This window comes from Heterocephalus glaber, unplaced genomic scaffold (genome assembly GCF_053883595.1).
Source record: "Heterocephalus glaber isolate CG9 unplaced genomic scaffold, H.glaber_assembly_v1.0 deba00000621, whole genome shotgun sequence".
Taxonomy (NCBI): domain Eukaryota; kingdom Metazoa; phylum Chordata; class Mammalia; order Rodentia; family Bathyergidae; genus Heterocephalus; species Heterocephalus glaber.
This window is the reverse complement of record NW_028258153.1, coordinates 22,302,749-22,325,653: the sequence shown is the minus strand read 5'-3', so window position 1 is coordinate 22,325,653 and position 22,905 is coordinate 22,302,749. Positions and strand designations below refer to the sequence as shown.

Sequence of the window (22,905 nt, the reverse complement as noted above, 5' to 3'; positions counted from 1 at the left end):
GTTGCTTCTGAGAGTAAATTACCAAAAGATTGTCTCATCTCTTGCTTTTTCTTTTTTGATTGATTTTAGAATTATCATTCTGTTAGGGAAGCAGCTTACTGTCTTTACATAATCCTCTGGAGAGGCCCTTGTGGCTAGGAACTGATGTCTAGCCAAGAACAGTGAGCAAGGACCTGAAGTTTGCCAGTAGCCATATGAGTGAACTTGAAAGCAGATCATCTTCCATTTGAGCCTTGGTAACTGCCGCAGTTGAAGCCTTGATTGCATTCTGTGATAGACCCTGAGTCAGAAGCATGCAGTTAAATTACACCTGGTTTCTGATCCCAACTATCTATGAGATAATACATATTTGTTTTTAAGCTACCAAGTTTTGGGGTAATAGTTATACAATAGTAGTTAACTAATACAGATTTTGGTACCTGAAAGTGATGTGCTGTAACAGCTAATGTAGAAATACAGGAGTGGCCTTGGGAGTGGGGAGAAGTTGAGGAATTTTGTCAATTGTGATAGAAAAATTCTCTCAAACAGATCCCAAGTTCTAGGCCAGCCTGGGCAACTTAGTAAGACCCTGTCTCAAAATAAAAATTTAAAAAGGGCTTAGGGCTGGGGATTTAGCTCAGTGGCACCGTGCCTGCCTAGCCACATGCAAGGTCCTGAGTTTGATCTCTGGTATCACCCCCCAAAAAAGTCAGATATAAAAATGGCTGGGGATGTAGCTCAGTGGTTATAGTACTTACATGTGTGAGCCCCTGGGTTTAATATCCAGTACTAAAATAATAATAATAAAGTTTTAAAAGCCAGTAACTCAAATAAGTAAAACTATATAAAATATATTTTTTGATCACAACAGAATTAAATAATAATACGGTTTAGATCCACAGTGTCCTCCAAAAGTCTCATGTGTTCAGAAGTGGGACTTTTGGAAGGTGATTGGATCATAAGGGTGCTATACTTATCAGTGGATTAATCCATTGATGAGATCATAGCTGAATGTGCTGTTAGAAGTTAGGGCTAGGGGAGAAGGGTATGTCGCTAGGGGTATGTCTTTGGAGGCTATATCTCCTTCCCTGGTTCCACTTTTCACTCTTCGCTTCCTGGCTTCCATAATGTGAGCAGCTTTCCTCTGCCATGCCCTTCTATCATGCCATTTTTTTGCCTTGGAAACCAGCTAACCATGAACTAAATCTGGAAAACCATGACCTAAAGTAATACATTCTTACCAGTTTTAATCACTGATGGTATTTGTGTGACTCTCCTGTTAGAGACTTGTATCACCAGTGGTAGGTACATGCATGACTGTCCCATTAGGCAGTGAGTACCACTGGTGGTTAAAGCTGGTGGGAATATAACATGTTCAAATCAGAGCCACCTGGAGATACATGAATTACAGCCCCATTGGGAACATGTTAAGCCTCTCCTAAGAGTTGTGGGTATTGAGTATTGTGTGCAGTGATGGGGAAGCTGACTAATAAAAAAAAACTGGTTCCAGGAGTGGGATCATTGCTGTAACTATACCTGACTATGTGGTTTAGAAGCTTTTGGAACTGGTTTGCAGAATGATTTTTGAAAAGGTTCAGAGATGGGCTAGAGAAGCCTTAGAATGCTATCAGTAGGCCTTATATGTGGTTCTGGTCAGAGCTCAGGAGAGTAGAATACTAATAGGAATGCAAACAGTAAAGGCTAACCTCAGGAGGTTTCATTTGGGAACAAGGACTCTGTTGGAAGTTGGGCTAGAGGCCATGTTAGTTACACTCTGGCAGAACAGTTTGTCTATATTTTTGCCTGTGTCCTGAGACTTGGTTAGAGATTTGAGATTAAGGGTGATGAATTAAATGACCTGGTGGAAGAGATTGAAAGGCAACCCAACATTCAGGCTCTGGCATGGGCATCGCTAGTTGCTTTTAGCCACATTTATAGTGAGAATTAAGGGCAAAACAGAGCAGAAGAATTTGAAAGACTTTAATTTTGCCTAAAAGGAATCCTTTGTAAAGTTGGAACAAAAGGATGTGTGTGGTTGCTGAAGAGATGAGTGGTGTTAAAAAGAAACCAAGTACTTTGTACAGGGACAAGAAGAAAGATGCCTTGAGGGCTTCTAAGGAAATAGCAAGACCCCACTTGTCACGGGCTCAAGGGACTTTTCATTTGAGAAGAGAGTTCCTGGGATTCCTTCTTGGGAAGGGCCTCCTAAGGAATTGGTTCCCAAGGATTCATTTCACTGTGCTCAGCTATTCAGGTACTCAGAGGTTGCCATAGCCAAAGTTGTGGGGGGCCCAGCTACTGCTCTAGTTAGCAGCTGACCTTGGCATCCTTCATGTGATGCTAGTTTTACTGGCATGTAGAATGCAAGAGTCGTGGGGTTAGAAAGGTTTTAAAGGAGATTTTGAAGGAGGGAGTGGGAGACCAGGCAAGGAACCCCTAAGAAGGCAGTGCATGAAGTTTTGGGAATGAAGACAAAGGTATAGTGGAGACCCCAAGAAGTTGGAGATGTCAGAAACATGGAACATCTGAGGAAAGCTGCAGGCAGTGTGTGGAGCTATCCCTAGAGTAAGGCCATATGGGCTGCAGCCAGCAAGATGATAGGGGTGGGACTGAGCCCTTTGAGTTCACATCTGGTCTCACTGCCCTTGGTGATGGACGTGGAGCTACAGGACTTAAGGTTTGCCCTGCTGGATTTTTGTCTTACTCTGGTCTTATTCTTTTGTCTTCCTGTTTCTCCCTTCGGAATGGGAGTATTTACCCTGTGCCATTGTACCTTGGGATTATGTAACTTGCTTTTGATTTTGATAGAGGCTTACAACTAAGAGTTTGCCTATGGTCTCAGAAGAGACTTGGACTTGGACTTTTGAAAAATGCTGGAACTGTTGAGACCTTAGTAAAAGGATTGTTGTGTTTTTATGCATGCAGGGTAGTTGTATTATGTTAGGTGGAATTATGAACTTTGGATTCTCTTTATTGGGACATCAAGTATGGTTTAAGGAGATGTTTGGTTATGAAGTTGACAAGGACTGGGATGTGGTGTTTAGGTGGAGTGTCAACTTGATTGGCTTTGAGATCTGCCCAGAGGAATGGTGGAACACACATCTGAGTGTGTCTGGCCAGATTATGGAGGTATGGGCTGAGGGTCTATCTGGTCCTTTGCCCCTCCCTCTTTGGCACTGCTCCCCTGCTCAACTTCCTGGTTGTCATGAACTAAACAGCTTTGCTGTACCACACCCTTCCACCATAATGTTTCTGCCTTGGTGTTAGCCAACCATGGACTGAATCCCCCAGGGACCAGGTGCCAAATTAAATCTCTCGTTCTTTAAGTTGTGGGTGTCATCAGGAATTACGTCTCAGTGATGAGACAATTGACTAATACAGAAAAATTTTAAGAAACCAATAACAGAAAGACACATGGAAAATTTCCCAAACATTTGAAAATTGAAACACATTTCTAAATAATCCATGGATCAAAGGAAAACAAACTGAAGAGTAATGAGAACACAACATAAAATTGGGGGAAAGCTTAGAGGGACATTTATAGTTTTAATATATAAATACATGCTTAGAAGAACATCTATGGTTTTAAATAATATATTTAAAGGAAGGAAAAGGCCTAAAATAATAAGCTTCTACCCTAAGGAAGTAGAAAAAGAACAAATTGCATCCAAAGTAAATAGAAGGAAGGAAATAATGAGAACAGGAATCTGTGAAGTACAATTTTTTATAAGAGAATCACTGAAATCGCAAGCTGGTTCTTTGAAAGGATAAACAAAATTTGATTAAACCTTTACTTAGATTGATGAAAAAGATAGACTTTCAATTCCACGAATGAAAAATAGATGTTACTACATGACCTACATAAATTTAAAAGATTCTGAAGGAACATTCTGGATAGCTTTATTCCTGTAAATACAACCAATGACCTGGACGAATTCCTTAAAAGAGACTACCAAAATAGAAAACTTGAGCATCTTTATTAATGAAATTTAATTCATAATTTAAAACCTTTCCATCAAGAAAACTCCAGGCCAGGTGGCTTCAGTGGTGAATTCTGTCTAACTTAATATAATGTTAATTGCCCATAAACAGTTACAGAAAACAGAAGAGATAATGTCCTATCTTATTTCAGGATGTAGTATTCTCATACCAAAGCTACACAATGACATCGAAAGAAAGCTGCAGAACACTGTCCTTCATAAACACAAACTTAAATACAGACAAAATATTAGCAAGTCAAATCCAGACTGGCTGGAGTTTATACCCAGCATGGAAGCATGATTTAATACATAAAAATGTATAGTTGATCCTTAATATTTGCAAATTCTTTATTTTCAAGTTTGCTTATTAAGATTTATTTGTAACTCCAATGTCAAAACTTGTGCTTTTATGATCACTTATATCCATGTACAGTAGAAAATTTGAGCTATCCAGTGTGTATGTTCTCACCTGAGGTGGAACAGGCATTCATGTCAAATAACGCACTCTTTCAGCCCTTATATGTAACCAGATGTCCTTTTCATGGTTTATTTAGTGCCATGTTTTTGCTTTTTGTTAATACTAACATTATTAAAATGACCCCCAGTCATAGTGCTAATGTACTGTCTAATGTTGCTAAGTACCAGAAGCTGTGCTGTGATGGACCTTCTGGGTCAAATTCTTGTTCATTAGATAAATTTTATTCAGATATGAGTTGTGATGCTTTTGGCCATGAGTTCAGGGTTAATGAACCAACAATATATATATTTAAAAGATGATTTTAGGCAGAGACATTCAATAAGGTTTTATATTGATCTGTTGATGAAGATGTGCTTAGAGACTCACAGGAATATAACACTGTATTTTCCCTAGGAGAAATGGTTCAGAATCTGTTAATTCAGTGTTTGCAGTGATGTTTGTGGACCAAAACTACCACCAACACTGAGAAGAAACTATTTTATCCTGTTACATAAGAGCAAAGAAGGAAGGTGTACACATTATCTCAACTTACACAGTAAACGTATTTAACAAAATTCAACATCTCTTCATGTTCAAAAAAAATCTTGAGAAACTAGAACTAGAAGAGAATGTATAATAAATGGTTGTTTTGTTTTATATAAACACACATACATTACACATACATGTAATACAAACCTACAGCTAGTATCGTATTCCATTCTTCATAAGATCAGAAGCATCAGGCAAGACCGCTATTACAACTTTTTGTGGTCTTTAAGTTTGTTTGAGACTGCAAAGACCGATTAGCTAAAGCAATATTAAAAAAGAATAAAAAAAAGAATAAAGTTGGAGAATTTAACCTATACTGCCTATAGACAGAGAGATACAGATCAAAAGAACAGAGTATAATATCCAGAAATAGCCCACATATTTAAAGTTTTCTAAGTTAGTTCAGTGGAAATAAGAGTAGTATTTTCAGTAAATAGTTCTAGAACATATTGGAAGAGGGATACTCAAACTGTACACAAAAATGTAGTTCAGATGAATCACAGACCTAAATAGGAAAGTTAAAATCTAGAAATGTCTAAAATAAAATACAGGAACAAATCATCTTGACCTTGGAGTAGGCAGAGATTTCGTAGTACACAAAAAGCTTGAACTGCAAACAGTAGTTGAGAAGTTGACTTCCATCAAAATTAAAAATTGCTATTTGAAAGATACCATTTAAAAATGAGACGACATGCCATACTGTGTTCACATGTATATTTGACAAAAACCTTGCAGCTAGAATATGTAAATCCAATTTAGTAAGTAGACAAACCACCTAATTAAAAAATGGACAGTGGATTTTATCAGACATCTCACTAATGAAAGTATGTGAGCTGGATGTGGCCTGATCCAGCACCCTTGGAGGCTGAACAGGAGGATCACAAATTTGAGCTCAGCCTGGGCAGTTTAGCAAGACCCTGTCTTAGATTTAAAAAGGGTGGGGACTAGCTCAGTAAGTAGACCCTGGGTTTAGTACCCACTACCACAAAGGGAAGAGGGGAGGAAAGGAAGGTGAATGGCACTGAAAAGTGCTAAACACCATTAATCATCTGGGAGATGCAAATTAAAGCCACAGTGAACTCACAGTGTACATTTACTGGTGTGACTCAAATGAAAACAGTCTATACAATACCACATCTCTTTGATACCAACTGGAACTCTAATGCATTGTTGTTGGTATTGTAAACTAGTGCAACCAGTTTGAAAACATTTTTTGTAATTTCTTTAAAGTGAGACCTACGCTTGTCCTAAGACCCAGTATTTTCAGTGTTTACCCAAGAGAAATGAGAACATAGAACACAAAAAGACTTGTCCCAAAATGTTTAGTACATGATTTATTGAGTAATGAAACACTGGGAATAATCCAGATGTTTATCAACAAGCTTTGGATAACCAAATTGTAGTATTTTAATGTGTTCTTCGAAGAAACAGAACTCCCATCCAAGTACTAACCAGGCCCAACCCTGCTTAGCTTCCAAGACAGAGATCTGGTGCATTCAGGGTGGTATGGTATATATTAGACACACAGACATGTGCACACACACGTATGTACATACACAAATTTATTTTAAGGAATTGGTTCTTGGAGTAATAGAGGATAAGTCCCTGATCTGCAGTAGGCAAGCTGTGGACCCAGGAGAGCTCATGATAGAGCTATGGTCAAGAGTCTAAGTCTGAAGACAGGAGAAAATATTCCCCAGCTCAAACACAGGTAGACAGTGAATTCTTCCTTGTGTGCTCTTTTTTTGTTCTGGTATGAAAGATAAATAATTTTGTAAGAATTTAATCATAACATCTTTAAAGTCAGCTGTGATTATTTTTACTTAATAAAAGAAAATTATAACAATGAAATTTCCTTCAAGTTTACCAGAAAAAAAATCTCTAAGAGTAAGAAAAGAAAGATTTGGAATAATACTTCTAAAATGTAGGTATGTACAAAAGAAATATAAATTAGCCAGGCTTGTTGGTGCATGCCTGTATCCCAGCACTCTGAGAGGCTGAGGCAGGAGGAGTACAAATTTGAGCCCGGCCTGGGAGATTTACCAAGACCCTCTCTCAAAAATTTTAAAAGGGCTGGAGGTATATCTCAGCACAAAGATCCTCCACTCAATCCCCTGTATTACACCAAAAAAGGGAAAAGAAATTATTAGTAACAATATGAATATTGTAGAAGTGATCATGGAAATGTAAATAAAATGGTATTTTTCATCTTTTTAGATAAGCAAAATCTGATAAATTTACTTATTAAAGGTGTGAAAATGGGCACCTTTGTGATGGCATTATAGGTTTTTGCTAGACTCCTTTAGATGTAGCAGTTTGGTACCTAGAAATTTTTACACAGAGAGATAAACAAGTATAAAAAATATCTGTCATTAAAGTTGTCTGGCAAGGTAGGATTAAGTTAGTGTATAGGAAAATATATATCTATTAAAGAAGGTGACTTAAATTTACTGCCATGGAAACAGGTCCTCCACATGCCCCCTCTTTTATTTCTTTCAACAGTAAGCAATTGCTTGGCTAATAGGACCTGATTTATATATTGGATTTTTTTTTTTTTTTTTTTTTTTTTGGTACTGGGGATTGAATTTGGGACCTGCACTTGCGAGGCAGGCAGCGGTACCACTAAGCTAAATCCCCAGCCCAGGATTTTGTCTTTGTCTTTTGTTATATACTTATCATTTTTATACTTAAATGAAAAGGTCCCCATCCATTTCTGAACAAATGAATTTATTTACCCATTTTGCTTATTGATCTTTGTGGATAATAGGAAATACAGTCTTTGTGCTTGATTAAGTTCTACAAATAACAAGATCTTAACACTGGTATAGTATGGAGTGGTCAGACTGTAGACCCTTCAGAGAGGAGTACCTGGGGGCCATGGTTTAGGATGTTCTGCCAGAGTGGGTCACATTGTCCAGGAACTAGCTGAACTGGTTCTGGTGATAGGGAGCTCAGAACTCTAGAGCCCAAGGCATTGGCTGTGGAGCTTGGGGTTACATCCTTCTGTGTGTAATTAATCTTGCTACAAAGCCTCATATAATCTAGGCTGGCTTTGAACTTATGTAGCCCAGACTGTATCGGCTTGATTTGTAAACATGAAGTTTAAGCCAGTTTTTTATTTACTTTGAATTAATAAAAAAAAATCTGAATTTATTGCACATACCTGTCCTTGATAGAAAACAGTAACAGAAGTAATTCTCTTCTGCATTTCTCCAGTCTACCTCAGGGTAAATGATCCTCATAGTTAATGAAGAAAATTAATGTTTTTATCGGCCACTTAAGGAAATACCTCTTATGTGTTGGTATAGTCTAATCACTGAGAGGGAGGGGATAAAATGGCTGCCCTGCAAAATCCCGCTCTGAAGTGGAGCACAGGAAATGGGAAGGACCTTTTCAGTGAGCTGTGCTGCAAGAGCATACAGTGTGTTTCTTGGGCTTGGGTGGCTGTTCAAAGAAGACTTTGCAGAGGAAGTGACATCTCAATTGGATTGTGAAAAATTGAGCATGAATTAGCCAAACCAAGAAAGGGCTATCAGAGACCTAGACGTGTGTAAAGGCATGGCGCATGCTAGGAACTGTAGCTCTGCAGGTTTGGTAGGCATGAAGACAGAGTGAGCACAAAGGTTGAAGATGCCAGGTCATGGAGGTCTCGTCGCCTGCCAGGGTCTTCCTCAGGGCTGAGCTCAGTGGTACAGGTCTGTAATCCAGCATGCTGGGAGGCTGAATCAGGAGGAGCACAAGTTCAAGCCTGCCTGGGCAGGTAGTTTAGTGACTTACCGAGACCCTTCCCTACCTGCCCAGTCTTATTATAGAAGCTAGGAATAGTTTTGAGTCATCTTGACCTCTTCAGGGTTCCTTTTCCTCCTGTAATGTCTGTCATAACCATGGCACCAAACCCTGTCAGTTCTGGGAACTTGGATTAGAATGGAGTAAAGAGGAACTGGATGAGGACTGTTTTCATGGCAGGCTATGACTTGGTCTGTATTTACTAGGGTTTAGTGGTATTCCAGTACCTCTTTCCAGTAGTGGGTTTCCAGTACCTTCAGTACCTGCTGAAGTGAATGGGCTACAAGAAGGATGTTCAGAACAGATGTTTAGTGTTTTTACCTGCCACTGTGTAGCTCTTCTGTTCACTAATTTGTTATAGAAACAATAATAATAATTCTAATGATCTTGGGGGTCCTGTGAAATCAGAGACGTTAGTGAGGTAGGTAGGTTGAGTGTGCTGGCAAGGAACTGAAGCAACAACTGGTTGTAGTTGGGGGAAGAAAGTGCCAGATGGCCTTTTAGCAATTGGGTTTTAATGAATATATACCAGTTTACATAGTTGTATGCTCCCACCTCAGCTGAGAACAGTCTTCTTGTGACTGTCTCAGTAGGGATTACTTTTTAGTTAGAAGAAATTTTGTGAACATGCTGTGTATTTAATGATTTTCTTTTGTCGTAGTCATTTGGGTTATGACTTACGGTTATGTACTGCATGCATTTCTGTTCTGTTGAACCAAAATACACTATAAAAGGAAGACTAGAGAGATAATTAGCATTTATAACAAATGGATATTGTTTTTATGAAATATTTGTGCCACTTTGAAAGAAAATTATGTATCTGAGGCATATCTGTGAAGCAGCTTTTACGATTATCTGCAATACAGTTGCAGTAACTATTGTCTTAGTGAAATTTGAACCTTGTGTGGATCACATAACCAGCAACTGGATTTACCCTAAGACAATAAAGTAATACAATTAGAGGAGAGGTATAAAAAGTGTTCTCACACATGTATGGCTCTTCACACAAGAAGAGCAAAGTATTTGCCATTATATGGAACTAGAATGACAGTATTGGTAATATGGTCTTATGCATATATTTAATATTTTTAAGCCAAATGTGGTGGTGCCTGACTGTAGTTTCAACACTCTGGAGGCTGAGACAGGAGGATCACTTGAGCCCAGGAGCTCAGGACCAGTCAGGGCAGCATAGTGAGACCTTGTTATTTTATTTTTTAATTTTTTATTTTTTTTGTACCGGGGATCAAACTTGGGTCTTTGCACTTGTGAGGCAGGCAGTGGAACCACTGAGCTAGATCCCTGGCCCTAGACCTTGTTTGTTTTGTTTTTTTTTTTAAATCTTTTTTAAAGCCGCTGTCAGTGTTAGGTATAAATTAGCTAAGCTTACCCCATTCTCCATGGTGGTGGTGGTGGTGGGGTCCTAGCACAGAAACCAAGACCTTGCCCGTAAGGAAGGGGGTCAGCAGACTTTTCCTGTAATGAATCAGATAGTAAAGTGTTAATCTCTGCAGGTAAAGAGGCAAAATCTAGGGCCAGGGATTTAGCTCAGTGGCTCCCGTGCCTGCCTTGAAAGGACAAGGTCCTGAGTTTGATCTCCGGTACCAAAAACAAAAACAAAAAAACAACAAAAAAAAGAGGCAAAATCTAAAGCTGTATGTAGGTACTTACATAATAGAGAAAATGACTTTTTACACATTTTAAATTGAGATTTAAAAATGTGATAATATACATATTTTGTAATACAGTTCTGAGAAGGAATTCTTTTTAGAGGGATAACATTTTACTTTGTTTCAAAGTTAGTGTTCTGTATCTTAAAATCAGTTGGAAATGTTCATCTGTTAATGCCATCTACAATGAGATTTTATATGCTCTTTGTTTTTTTGTTTGTTTTTGGTTTTTTGAGATAGGGTCTCACTATGTAGTTCAGGCTTACTGTGATCTCACTGTGTAGCCCAGGCTGTCCTCAAACTGCTGGAGGTGGCCCTCTTGCCTCAGCCTCCTCAATGCTGGGATTACAGGTATGTGCCCCAATGCCTGGCTTGTTTGTACAGTGGTACTTTGGTTCATGAACTTAGTTTTTTCCATGATTCTGGTCTCAAACTGAGATGGATGAGAACTGAATCAAATTTAAAGGGTTAGGGGTCATTGTTTACCTTAGGGGGAAATTTGATTTGGTTCTTGTCCAGTTTGGTCTGCAACCAGAGTCACAGAGAGAACTGTATTCTTTTTTAGGGGGTGGTACCGGGGATTGAATTTAGGACCTTGCACTTGTGAGGCAAGCACAGTGCCACTGAGCTAAATCCCTGGCCCTAGAACTGTATTCTTTTTTTTTTTTTTTGGTACTGGGGATCAAACTCGGGTCCTTGCACTTGCGCAGCAGGCAGCGAAACCAATGAGCTAAATCCCCGGCCCTAGAACTGTATTCTTGATGATAACCGTGCTGACTGGGGTGAGATGGAATCTCCCATTTTCATTTGCATTTCCCTAATGGCCTTAGATGTGGAACAGTTTTTCATACTTACTTAGTGGCCATTTGTACCTGTTCTGAGATGTGTGTGTTCAATTCATTTGTCCATTTACTGTTTAGACTTTTTGATCTTTTGGTGTCAAGTTGTTTGAGTTCTCTGTATATTCTAGCTATTTAATCCTCCACGTGAGGAGTAGCTGGCAAAGATTTTCTCTCATTCTGCAGGCTGTCCATTCACTCTTGACAGTTGACATAGGGACAAACCAGGTATCAACATAGAGTAAAAATCAATTAAAAGCAACAATTATGGCATCATTAACAATTGAAAAGAAGTCAGCTACAATAAATAGACACAAAGACAAGTCAGATATTGACATACAGTAAAGACCAGTTAAAAGCGAAAGTGGTACCCCATTAATAGTGACAGTAGAAACTAAAAGGCTGCCTTGCAGAGCTGGGGCCCCCTCCATCCCAGAGCTAGGGTTAGCAATCCAGATTAATTGTTCTTTGCGCAGTCTTCTGTTTCTCTGGTTTTAGCTTTCCTATTGGCTCTTTCTTGATTCTGAGAGCTCTTCATCTTTGTCATTGCTTAGTAGTTTTCCGTATGTCTCAATTCCAGGTCCCAGAGAAGCTGTGATTTGCTGCCGGCTTCTGCTCTACCATCACGCAGGATAGGAATGTACATTTTTAACAAGAATGCTGAATGAGTCTGTTAATGCTGACATATACTTTTAGAATGTGAGCCTGCTCTCAATGAGGTTCTGTGTGCACCACAGCATTTGGCTTCCTGTAGAACTGAAGAGCAGGAATTGCTCAATTCTTTGGTTCTCTCCGAGAGGAATTTGATAGGCACAAACTAGAGTAAGCCAGCGAGAGTGAGAGCATATACCTATAATTCAGCACCAGAAGGCTGAGGCAAGAGGGTTACAAAGTGGAGCCCAGCCCAAGCAACTTAGTAACGATGAGACCATGTCTCAAAATTTAACAAAAAAGGTTGGGGCTGCAGCTCAGTACAAAGCCCCTGGGTTCAATTCCCAGTACTCAAAAATAACACCGAAACACCCTTCCCCACACAAAAAATGAAAACTAGCTGGGAATTCCTGGAGAGCTTAACAGGAAAGTTACTCTGAGGTAGCAAATTGAGTCATTGGCATACATTCTCTGTACTTTTGGAGTTATTGCTAAATCTTTTCTTTTTTGGTACCGAGGATTGAACTCAGGTCCTTGCACTTGCACAGCAGGCAGCAAAACTACTGAGCTAAATCCTGGGCCTGTTAGTGCCAAATCTTAAAATGTTATTTCCTAGGCTAAAATAGAGACCTAATTGTTTCAGTCCTCAAGTCATCTTCTTCTCATGTTGTTATCTAGTGTTTTAGTGCTTTTTTCATTAGTTCTGTCTTTGTCTCTTCCTTTTCATATTGTTCATCTCACTTCTTTGTGCTTTTTTGAGTAATTTCTCTTTATATTTTCATATCATGAATTCCCTTTGAAGCTATATTTAATCTTTTAACCCATCCTTTGAGTTTTAATTTTAGTAGATACTGGAACTAATTTTAGTTTAATGTATTTATTTCAGAAGTTACTTAATTTTTTTTTTTTTTTGCCTTTTTGTTATCTATTAGGTACCCTGTCTGCTTGTCTTCCTTGCCCCCAGGATTTTTGTACATGTCTTTCTTTAGGGTCTCTATTCAGATGTTGCCTTCTCAGAGTCAGAAGTAGGCGTGCATAGCTGGTACACACGAGTGAGTGGGAGGCTGAGCAGCAAGGGTTCTGGACTAATGGAATTTGGAAAGAGTGCACCTTAAATGGGAGTCATGATGTCTTAGTGAAACCCTGGAGCAGGAGAGAGGTTTTTTGAACATATATAATATTTAAGCCTATTGATTAAATTACCACTTATCTTATGAATAACTTTTAAGGTCATAGTATAACGGATACTGCTTTCCAAGTAAGTGGCTAATTCATTAAGTTTCGGTAAGCTTTTTTTTAATTCACTGAGAAGAATGAATATAACTATTTTATAAACTTCTAAAAAATTAATTTTATCAGTACACTTTTGGTACATACAATAATCACACTCCTCATAGGGAATTTGTACCTGTACATAGTGTATCTTGATTTTTTTCCCCATTCCCCTCCCCTCCCTTCAACCCTTCTCCTCATTTACAAAAGCTTTGTCAAACTTTTTTTTTTTGGTACAGGGGATCAAACTCAGGTCCTTGCAAGGCAGGCTGCGTAACCACTGAGCTAAATCCCCAGCCCTGTCAAACTTTTTTTTAACACAGCTAATTCCATGAAAAGTTTGAAGTTGGGAACAGTGTGCTTATTCCCCCCCTTCCTCTCTTGTCAAAGCCAAACTGATTCTACCATTGCACTACATCCCCTGCCCTTTTAATTTTTTTTTTTCTATTGGTACCAGGGATCAAACTTGGGTCCTTGTGCTTGTGAGGCAGGCGGTGGAACCACTGAGCTAAATCCCTGGCCCTAATTTTTGGTTTTTGAGACAAGTTCTTGCTAGGTTGCCCATGCTGGCCCTGACCTTATGTAATGTTATGTAAATGAAATCATAGTGTGTAACCATTTGGGATTGACTGGTTTCACTCAGTATAATTCCAGAGATTCTTCCTTGTGTGTGCATCAATACCTTTTTCCTTTTTTTTCTTGCTGCTGGGGATTCATCCCACATCCTTGCACATTAGTTTATATATTTTATTTTTATGTATTTAAGTTGGAAAACTTCTGTGTAATTTAAAACTCAGTTTCTACTTTGTTTTCTTAAACTATTTAAAAACAAATAAACTTCTTTGCCTTAAATCTAGGTGACAAAGCCCGACTGCCGCCCTGCAGCCCCTCCAGTAGTATCCGCCGCACGTCCTCCCTGGATACACTGGCAGCTCCGTACCTAGCTGGGCACTGGCCTCGGGACAGCCACGCGCAAGCTGTGCCTTGCATGAGGGACAAAGCTACGCAAGTAGGTTTATTATAACCCTCACCTACAGTGTTATACTTGAAACGCTCTCTTACATTGTTTGCTGAAGCATAGCGTGTGTTCGAATTTCCTCAGAAGTTCACTGGAATGCAGGTCCCAGGCCTTACCTCAGACATTTTGTCTAGGTCTTGGTTAGGGCCTGAAAAGGTGCATTTTTAAAAGTTCTCAGAGTATTTCTGATACAGATGGATAATTTATGCACATTCGTTCTTTTATTTATGCTTTGTAAATTAGAACATTGCAGTATTTTTAACATGTGGAATTTGGACTTAAAATTTCTAACAGTGAAGATTACTTTATTTATCCTTATATTTTTGTGACAGAAATACTTATGTATTGGGAAACTATATTCCATTGCTAAATAGATTCTATAAAAGTAAATATCCTGACCAAGAGACTCTGGAAATGAAGTTTCACATGATTAGATTTATAAAATTTTAAAGAGGAGATTAAACTGGTTGTTGTACACACCAGTAATCAGCACTCTGGGAATCTAAGACTGGAGATGGTCACTTTAGTGGCTTATAAGAACTTGTCTCAAAATAAAAACATTTATTTAAAAAGGGTTAGGGATGTAGCTCAGTGCAAAGGCCCTGGGTTTAATATCCAGTGCTACTAAAATGAACAGTAAAATATAAAAGGATCTTAAGGAATCATTCAGATCTACTTCTTAGATTTACTGCTAAAGAAGCTGAGGTCCAAGATTACACAGGCTGTAGATGACTGCATGTTTGATGTCTTTTGTAGCACTAACCAGAATTATAATTACATATTTGTAGAATCATTTATTCTCATATGTATTAAACATTGAGTCACATGAAGATAGGAACTCTATCTGGTATAGTCATTTCTGTATTTCCAGCCCTGGCATTTAGTACTATACTGGACAATAAATGCTCAAGGAATATTTGCAAAGGAACACACTAGCAGAACAATTACAGTTTTATTGCTAATGAAGAATGAAAGGTGTTTAAAGGTTTTAGAGATTTTTTTTTCCTTTTTCATCTTTTTGTTTTTTGAATGAATCTACTATTTTTATTAGTACATGTGTGCAGTACACAATTACATTTATCATGGGGAGCTGGCATACATGCATAACACATCTTAATTCTTTCATTTTCTACCCCACAAATCCTTCCTTGCTCCTTTCATCTCTTGGTCCCCTTCCCATTTTAAAAAGATTTTTCTACTTCCTATTATCTATCTTTTATTTTGCTCTTTGTTTATATTTTAGGTTTCTCATGTAAGAGAAACCACCATGTGACATTTAAGCTTGAGTGTCTGATTTATTTAACTTAATATTTATGGTCTCAAAATGTATCCATTTGGCCCGGTATGGTGGCTCACACCTGTAATCCCAGCACTTGGGAGGCTGAGGCAGGAGGATCGCTGTGAGTTTGAGACCAGCCTAGGCTACATAACGAGTTCAAGGCCAAACTGAACTACATAGAGAGACCCTGTCTCAGAAAACCAAAAAAAAAAGCATCCATTTATCCTATGAATCAAATTTATCCTTCTTTATGAAGAGTAGTACTCCATTGTATACAAATTTTCTTTATCTATTCATCTGTTGATGGGCATATAGGCCATTTCCAAGATTTAGCTATTTAAATTGTATTGCTATAAATGTGAATATGAATGTATCACTATAATATGCAAAACGCATTTAGTTCATCTCTAAGAGTTGCCAAAGTCTCAACAGTTTCAGCATTGCTGAAAGTCCAAGTCCAAAATCTCCCGAGAACTAAGGTAAATTCTTAGCTTGAGTCCTTATAAAAATCAAAAAGAAAGTGACTTGTCTCCGACAGCCAGACCCTGCTTCCCAACAGCAAGCCAGCTGTACCACTCTCATAATCCAGTCACCTCCCCAAAGCTGCACCTATGATCACTTGAGGCTTTTGGGGGGGCAGCTATATATAAACCCTAACACCCTCCCAAGTGCCATTTAACTTCATCTACAGTTACAGCTTCCCTTCCTGCCGCACAACTGTATAGGTGTTCCTCCAGACATGCTTTCCGGATTCCTTTTTGAAAAAAGTCTTCCCCACTTCTGCCTTTTCCTTCAGCTGCAGCTTGTAAGATGGCTTCAAGTTTCTTTCTGTCCACGCGGAAGCCCTCCTCGCTCCCCTCGGGGCTGTGCGGGGTGCCCCGGCGCCCAGGTCGTCTTCGGAGCCGGGCACTGGCGAGTAGGTGCTGCGCTCGCTGTTGGAGTCCAGCGAGCCCGGGTCCGACTGCGCAGCCAGGTAGCCGGGCTCGCCCTGGGTCGCCTTGGTGGGCGCAGAGCCCTGAGGCTTCGCGTGCGCCTCCGCCACTCACCCGCCTGGCTGCACTGAGTCCCCGCGCCGCAACACTAGCTCTTCCCCTCGCAGTCACCGATGCAGCCGCCACGGAGCCCCCAGCTCATCCCAGCCCCGGGCGCCGCCCCTGCCGCCCTTCGTAGCGGCCCGGGTCCCGCCAGCAGCACCCGCGCCCTCGCCTTTAAAGATTATTTTTGAAAATCAGCTAGGGTGTATCCCTATTTAGACTTCAGATTTATATTAGTAATGATTCCAGTGTTTTTTGAGAGAATGTCCTTTTACAGAAGCACATAAACACGGAGTGTGGTGGCTTGGAATTTGCATATTGGCATTACAGTTGTTGTTGGCAGACTTTAGTTTCCTGTTCTGATACTCTTGAAACTGGCTCTTCCTATTAAGCTAGATACTTAGAATTTGGGGCTACTTTGAGTTTGTACTCCAGAGCACTACTACAGAAATGAAAATGCAGTGAGTCTATATTTACCATAAGCAATGACTTTTTTCTGAAATTGTGACTTTTTAAACCAAAGAGTTCTGCAAACTCTATTCAAAATCTGTAACTGTTGTTGCTTAAGGCAAAATAATATGGAAAATCAGTAGAGTTTCTCCTTGCCTTCTGCTTAACCACATGTCACATACGCACTTGTATGGGTTCATTTTCTTGAATTTTTCTGCAATGGTCTTTATTTCCCTTCTAGTTTCAGAGTTTGTGGGTTCAGATATTTTACCACATTAGTAAGAACATTGAGACCCCTTGATCTGTGAAAACACTTTTAAGTCTTTCATCAGGTTACTGTGACCTGGATCTGACAATATTGAAGTATTAAATGTTTTCTTTTTTTTCTCAATGTCCCCTAAATTGGGAATGTTACGGGTACAAATAAAAAGAAAGTCTATAATTACCATACTTTTAATCTTGGTTGTAAAGCTTGTATGTAAAAATCTAAAGGATAATACAATAATTACTGGCTATTCCAATCTTTCAGCCCCTATTTTCAGCAAACAAATTTAGCATTAACACAATAAAAAATTCTCATTCCTTATTGGCAGATGTTGCTAGTTAATTCACCTTTTAAAAGTTTAGGTAAAAACTTGTAAATGTTATAGCTGGGCATGGTGGAACATGCCTGCAATCTCAGCATTTGGGAGGCTGAGGCAGGAGGATCCAAGTGAGCTCAGGGCCAGTCTGGGCTACACGCTTGAGTTCAAGGCCAGCTTCAACTATGTAGTGCAAACTGTCTCAAAAACAAGAACAAAACAAAATCCCCAAATCCTAAAACAAAAACTTGTAAACACTTTAAAATTATAAGATAACTTAAAAATTATGGTAAAATATGTATTATATAAAAATTGCCATTTTTACCACTTTAAAATAGATAATTTAGTGACATTGGGTAGAAATCCTTTAATTCCCCATCCTCTTCTTTCCACCACTGTTCTACTTATATTTCTAAGAATTTGCTTATTCTGGATCCCTCACATAAGTAAAATGATAAACATTTGTCCTCTGTGTCTCATTCATTTCTCTCAGCGTCATGTTTTCAGGGTTTATCTGTGTTGTAGTGCAGGGTACATCCGAAGTTCTGTCTCATGCATGTGTGCTGCATTCCATGGTGATTCCATGTCCACCCTTCAGAGGAGCAGCCAGACTTCCACAGCAGTTGCACCACTTTACATCTCCACCAGCAGTATGTCAATGTTCTCAGTTCAGCACTTGTCTTTTTTAAAATTATCATTACCCTGATAGGTGTGAAGCATATCTCAGTGTGGTTTTGGTTTGTGTTTACCTGTGTGAGTAATGATGTTGGCCGTTTTCTTATATGCCTGTTGGCAATTTGTCTATCTTTAGAGTTCAGAGACCTTCTTAACACTGAAGGTATGTTGTTCTTTTCCCATCTTCCTTAACCTCTGAGGCTTATTTACCTACTAGGTGGCTTATCTGAGTATGTGAATTTGTGACTTGTGATTGGTTTCTGGTTTTCTTATTTCCTTTGTTTTCTTTATGGTATAAACCAGTCATCTTTGCTTTTGAAAATTTTGACTTTTTTTTTTTGTACCTTTATGTTTCAGAGATATTTCCTTTTTCTTTTTATCCTCATAGGTTGATCTAATTCCATGGACCTCACAGTATAAGCTCAGTTGTTGCCTCTCAGTAACTTTGCCTTTCTTGGGTAAACCAAGGTTTATGAAGGAATTCACAATTTCAGGTTTTTTTAAAACACTAGGATTCAACCTGAGTTTCATACATTGCCCGTTGTTTCTCTTTAATCTCTTTTAATCTAAGGATACCATATTCTCATACTTTTTTTTCCTTACTAGCATTAGGAGTTTTTAATGAATTACACACTTGTCAACTTTCCCCCTTTTCAATCTGCAGTTAATTTGTAGAGTACTTTTTGGCATCACATAAATACTCTCTTCACTATTAACTTTTTACCTAATGATTTTTAGTATCCATTAATGATCCTTAAGTCAGTTTATTTTTCTGGAGTTCGGAAAAATGAAAGAGTAAAGAAGGAAAAGGTGACCTCCTACACAATACCGTATTTTATACATTCTTCTGCAACTTCCTTTTTTTTGGTACTGGGGATTGAACTCGGGTCCTTGCACTTGCACAGCAGGTGGCGAAACCACTGAGCTAAATCCGCGGCCCTGCAACTTCCTTTTTTTTTTTGGTACTGGGGATCAAACTGGGTCCTTGTGCTTGCAAGGCAGGTGGCAGAACCACTAAGCTAAATCCCTGGCCCTCAACTTCCTTTTTTAATTAAGGGGATTATTATTGCCAAGAGGTTTTTCCCTCCCCTCATATATATAGATATAAAACAGTTTCTCCCAAGTTATGTTAAGAACCCCAGCAAGTAAAATACAAGTTAAATACTGAACTATAAAGCCTGAAATCCTACTATGAAATTTTAAACAATTCTTGAATTTGGATTTACATCCACAGAGTAGCTCTTCACCATGATTTTAGCACAAAGTTTAACGTAAATAGTAGCAGAAAATAAGTAGAGTTATTTCTTTTTGGTTTTGGAGTATAAAGGGTAATGTCCACAGATACTTAAAACATATTACACATAGAAAATGTTCTGATTCTTACCCTACTTTCTTTGGCTCTCAGAGACATCCTGGCCCACAGACGACTCAAAACCAGGGATTGTTTCTTGCTACTTAAAATGTTTATAAAGTCTTGTTATCATTTACATTTGATTAGAACTCACAACTTTTTAAATAAAACTTCCTGTTTGTATCCTGACTCTATTTAAAAAATTTATTTTTTATTTTTTATTTTTGTACCGGGGATCGAACTCGGGTCCTTGTGCTTTCGAGGCAGGCGGTGGAACCACTGAGCTAAATCCCTGGCCCTGATTCTATTTTTAAATGAAATTATGACTCAGGCAAATTTTTATATCAAAGAATTCTTGACATTCTTCCCTGTATTTCTATGATCACATATTTTGTAACCACTTGGCATAAAAGAATGAAAATAATAATTAACATTTATTATTTTGTTCTTGCTGCAATCTTAAAAATTAAACCCTTTACATACTCAGTTTATAATGCACAGTTATACTCCCACCACTTGGGAGGCTGAGTTCAAGGCCAGTCTGGGCCACATAGTGAGTTCAAGAACAGCCAGAGCTACATATGTAGTGAGAGCCTGTCTAAAAAAAGAGAGAGAAATTAAAACTTAGGTAGAATATATCCTTACAGTAGTGACTATATTCATTGTATGGAGTTGGTACATGTACATAACACATGCTGTTTTTTAATCCCCTTCCCCATTCCTCCCCCTTCCCTCCATCTTTTGGTCTCCTTTTACAAAAGCTCTATCTTCCTGTTTCTTATTTGTTGTTTAATTTATTTATACTACGGGTTTCTCATGTAAGAGAAACTGTGCAATACTTAAGCTTTGTGTCCCATTTATTTCACTTAAGCCTCTAGTCTCAAGGTACATCTATTTTCCTACAAAGGAATAAAATTTATCTTCTTTTTTTTTGGTAACAGGGATCGAACTCGGGTCTTTGCGCTTGTGTAGCAGGCGGTGAAACCACTGAGCTAAATCCGCAGCCCAAAATTTATCTTCTTTATGGCAGGGCAGTACCCCACTGTATATAAACACATTTTCTTTCCTTTATTTTGCTCTTTATTTATATTTTGGTATCTCATATGAGAGAAACTATATGGTATTTAAGCATATGTGTCTGATTTATTTCACTTCACATTATGTTTTCAAAGTGCATTGAATTCCTTATAAATAGTTCAAACTCATCCTTCTTTATAGCAAAGTAGTACTCCATTGTGTACGAACACCTCATTTTTTTAATACATTCATCTGTTGATGGACATACAGCTTGCTTCCACGATTTAGCTATTATGAATTGTGCTGCTATAAACATTGGCATTTGCTGTAATATGTCTTTAACTCTATCAGGAAGATACCTAGAAGAAGAATAGCTGGGTTGAGTGGAATTTCTACTTTTCATTTTTTTGAAGAGTCTTCATATTGATGGCCATAGTGATTGTAATAGCTTACATTTCATCACAGCCTTGCCAGCATTTGTTACTATTTGATTTCTTGATGTTTGCCATTCTTCCTGGAGTAAAATGAAATCTGAGTGTTGTTTTATTTTGCATGTTTGAATGGACAGCCATGTTGAACTGTTTTTCATATATTTATGGGCCATTTGTATTTCTTCTATGATTCCATGTATTCTTTTTGATTGGATTTTATATTTGGGGGTCTAATTTCTTTTTAGTTTCTCTATATAGTCTAGATATTAGTCCTGTGTCTCAGATGTAGCTGTCAAAAAATATTTTCTCATTCTATAGATTGTCTCTTTGCTTGGTTGATTGTTTTCTTTGCTGTGCAGAAGCTTTTTAATTTGATAAATCCTATTTGTTGATTCTTGATGTTTCTTGCACAGTTGGGGTTCTGTTCAGAAAATTCTCCCCTATACTTAGGACTTCAAGGGTTTTACCTACATTATCTTCCAACAGGTTGTTTCTTTTCTAACGTTTAGATCTTTGATCCATTTTGACTTTGGTGTAGTACATGGTGAGAGAGGTGGATCCAGCTTCGAGTTTCTGCATGTGAATAGTCAATTTTCCAGCACCATTTGCTAAAGAGGTTATCTTTCACTGAGATGGCTCTTAATGCACATTGTACTGTAGATTAACAAGCAATGTGTTTAAAATTTGAACATTTTTAGTATTAATTACTTTCACTTTGGTTTTAGTTTTTTAAAATTTTTATTTTATTTATTTATTTTTTTTGCAGTACCGGGGATTGAACTCAGGACCTTGCAGTTTTGAGGCAGGCACATTGCCACTGAGCTAAATCCCCGGCTCATTAGTTTGATTTTTATATTTTATGCTTTGTAGTTTTGTTTATAGGTTGATTTTTATGAGAGATGTCTTAACAACTGATACAAAGAGCCTGTGAGAAATCATAAGCATGAATGGGAGTTGCCCTTGAAAATTGTGTTAGTTGGTGGCCCTAAACTAAAAGTGGATTTAGGGTGAAAGAAGGCGTTAGGAGGCAGATTTTTTTTTTGGTACTCGGGATCGAACTCGGGACCTTGCGCCTACAAGGCAGGCAGCGGAACCACTGAGCTAAATCCCTGGCCGAGGAGGCAGATTTTAACTGACTGGCAGTCCTTCTGATTTGGTTTTTAAGGTTCCTTGCCCACATAGAGTCTTGTTAACTATGAGGAGATCGATCGAAGCCAGAGGCAGTGACTAATTAGGATTCTAGGTTCTTGATTTTAGAAAACTTTTCTTTTTCATCCTTGTTTGAAGCCAGACCATTTTGTAATTAGTGATTGGTCAGTAGAGTGCAGTGATTACTTAGTGTTTTTTATTGTTTTGACTAGGCTGTGTGTTTGTGTAACACAAAATTTGAGAGGCTATATGGTGGAGTCTTCTCCCACAAGGCAGCCACTGATGGGCAGTTCTTCCATTACCATGTATATTCTTCCAGAGATACTTTATTTATTTATTTATTTTTGGTACTGGGGATTGAACTTGGGTCCTTGCACTTGCGCAGCGGGTGGCAAAAATCACTGAGCTAAATCCCTGGCCCTAGAGATACTTTATTTACATATATATTGCTATCAGACCAATATAAAAAGGAGTTGCTATACTCACTGTATTAAGTCATGAGGTTTTTCAAATATATTGGGAAAGTTTTTCATACACATATTATGTGATTGTCTTCATTTATTTTTATTTTATTTTATTTTTTTGGTACCGGGGATCGAAACTTCATTTATTTTTTATAGCTGCGTAATACAGTATTCTTTTATAAAGACATGCCACAATTTATAGGCAAGCATCAGTAAATCCAATTTATTTATATCCTTTGAATCCTTTATTTGTAAGAACAGTGCTATATGGAATAA

At 38.3% G+C, this 22,905-nt stretch overlaps 1 protein-coding gene and 1 long non-coding RNA gene across 13 annotated transcripts in view; one reads left to right on the top strand and one right to left on the bottom strand.

The window, feature by feature from the left end:
• Fam117b (family with sequence similarity 117 member B) overlaps nt 1-22,905 on the top strand; it is a 204,117-nt gene that overhangs the window by 29,796 nt on the left and 151,416 nt on the right. For all 12 annotated transcript variants that reach the window (XR_015449112.1, XR_015449111.1, XR_015449113.1 and 9 more), the window contains exon 2: nt 14,038-14,189. Coding sequence is in view for 9 of the 12 variants with exons in the window: in XM_087205833.1 (XP_087061959.1) it covers nt 14,038-14,189 (152 nt within the window). In the remaining 3 variants the exon portion in view is untranslated. The remainder of the gene's footprint in view (nt 1-14,037; nt 14,190-22,905) is intronic.
• On the bottom strand, nt 6,282-10,482 carry LOC147829388 (uncharacterized). The gene is made up of 2 exons (XR_015449114.1): nt 10,139-10,482; nt 6,282-8,685 (listed from the first exon to the last, which is right to left on the bottom strand). It is a non-coding gene; the product is annotated as an uncharacterized LOC147829388 (long non-coding RNA).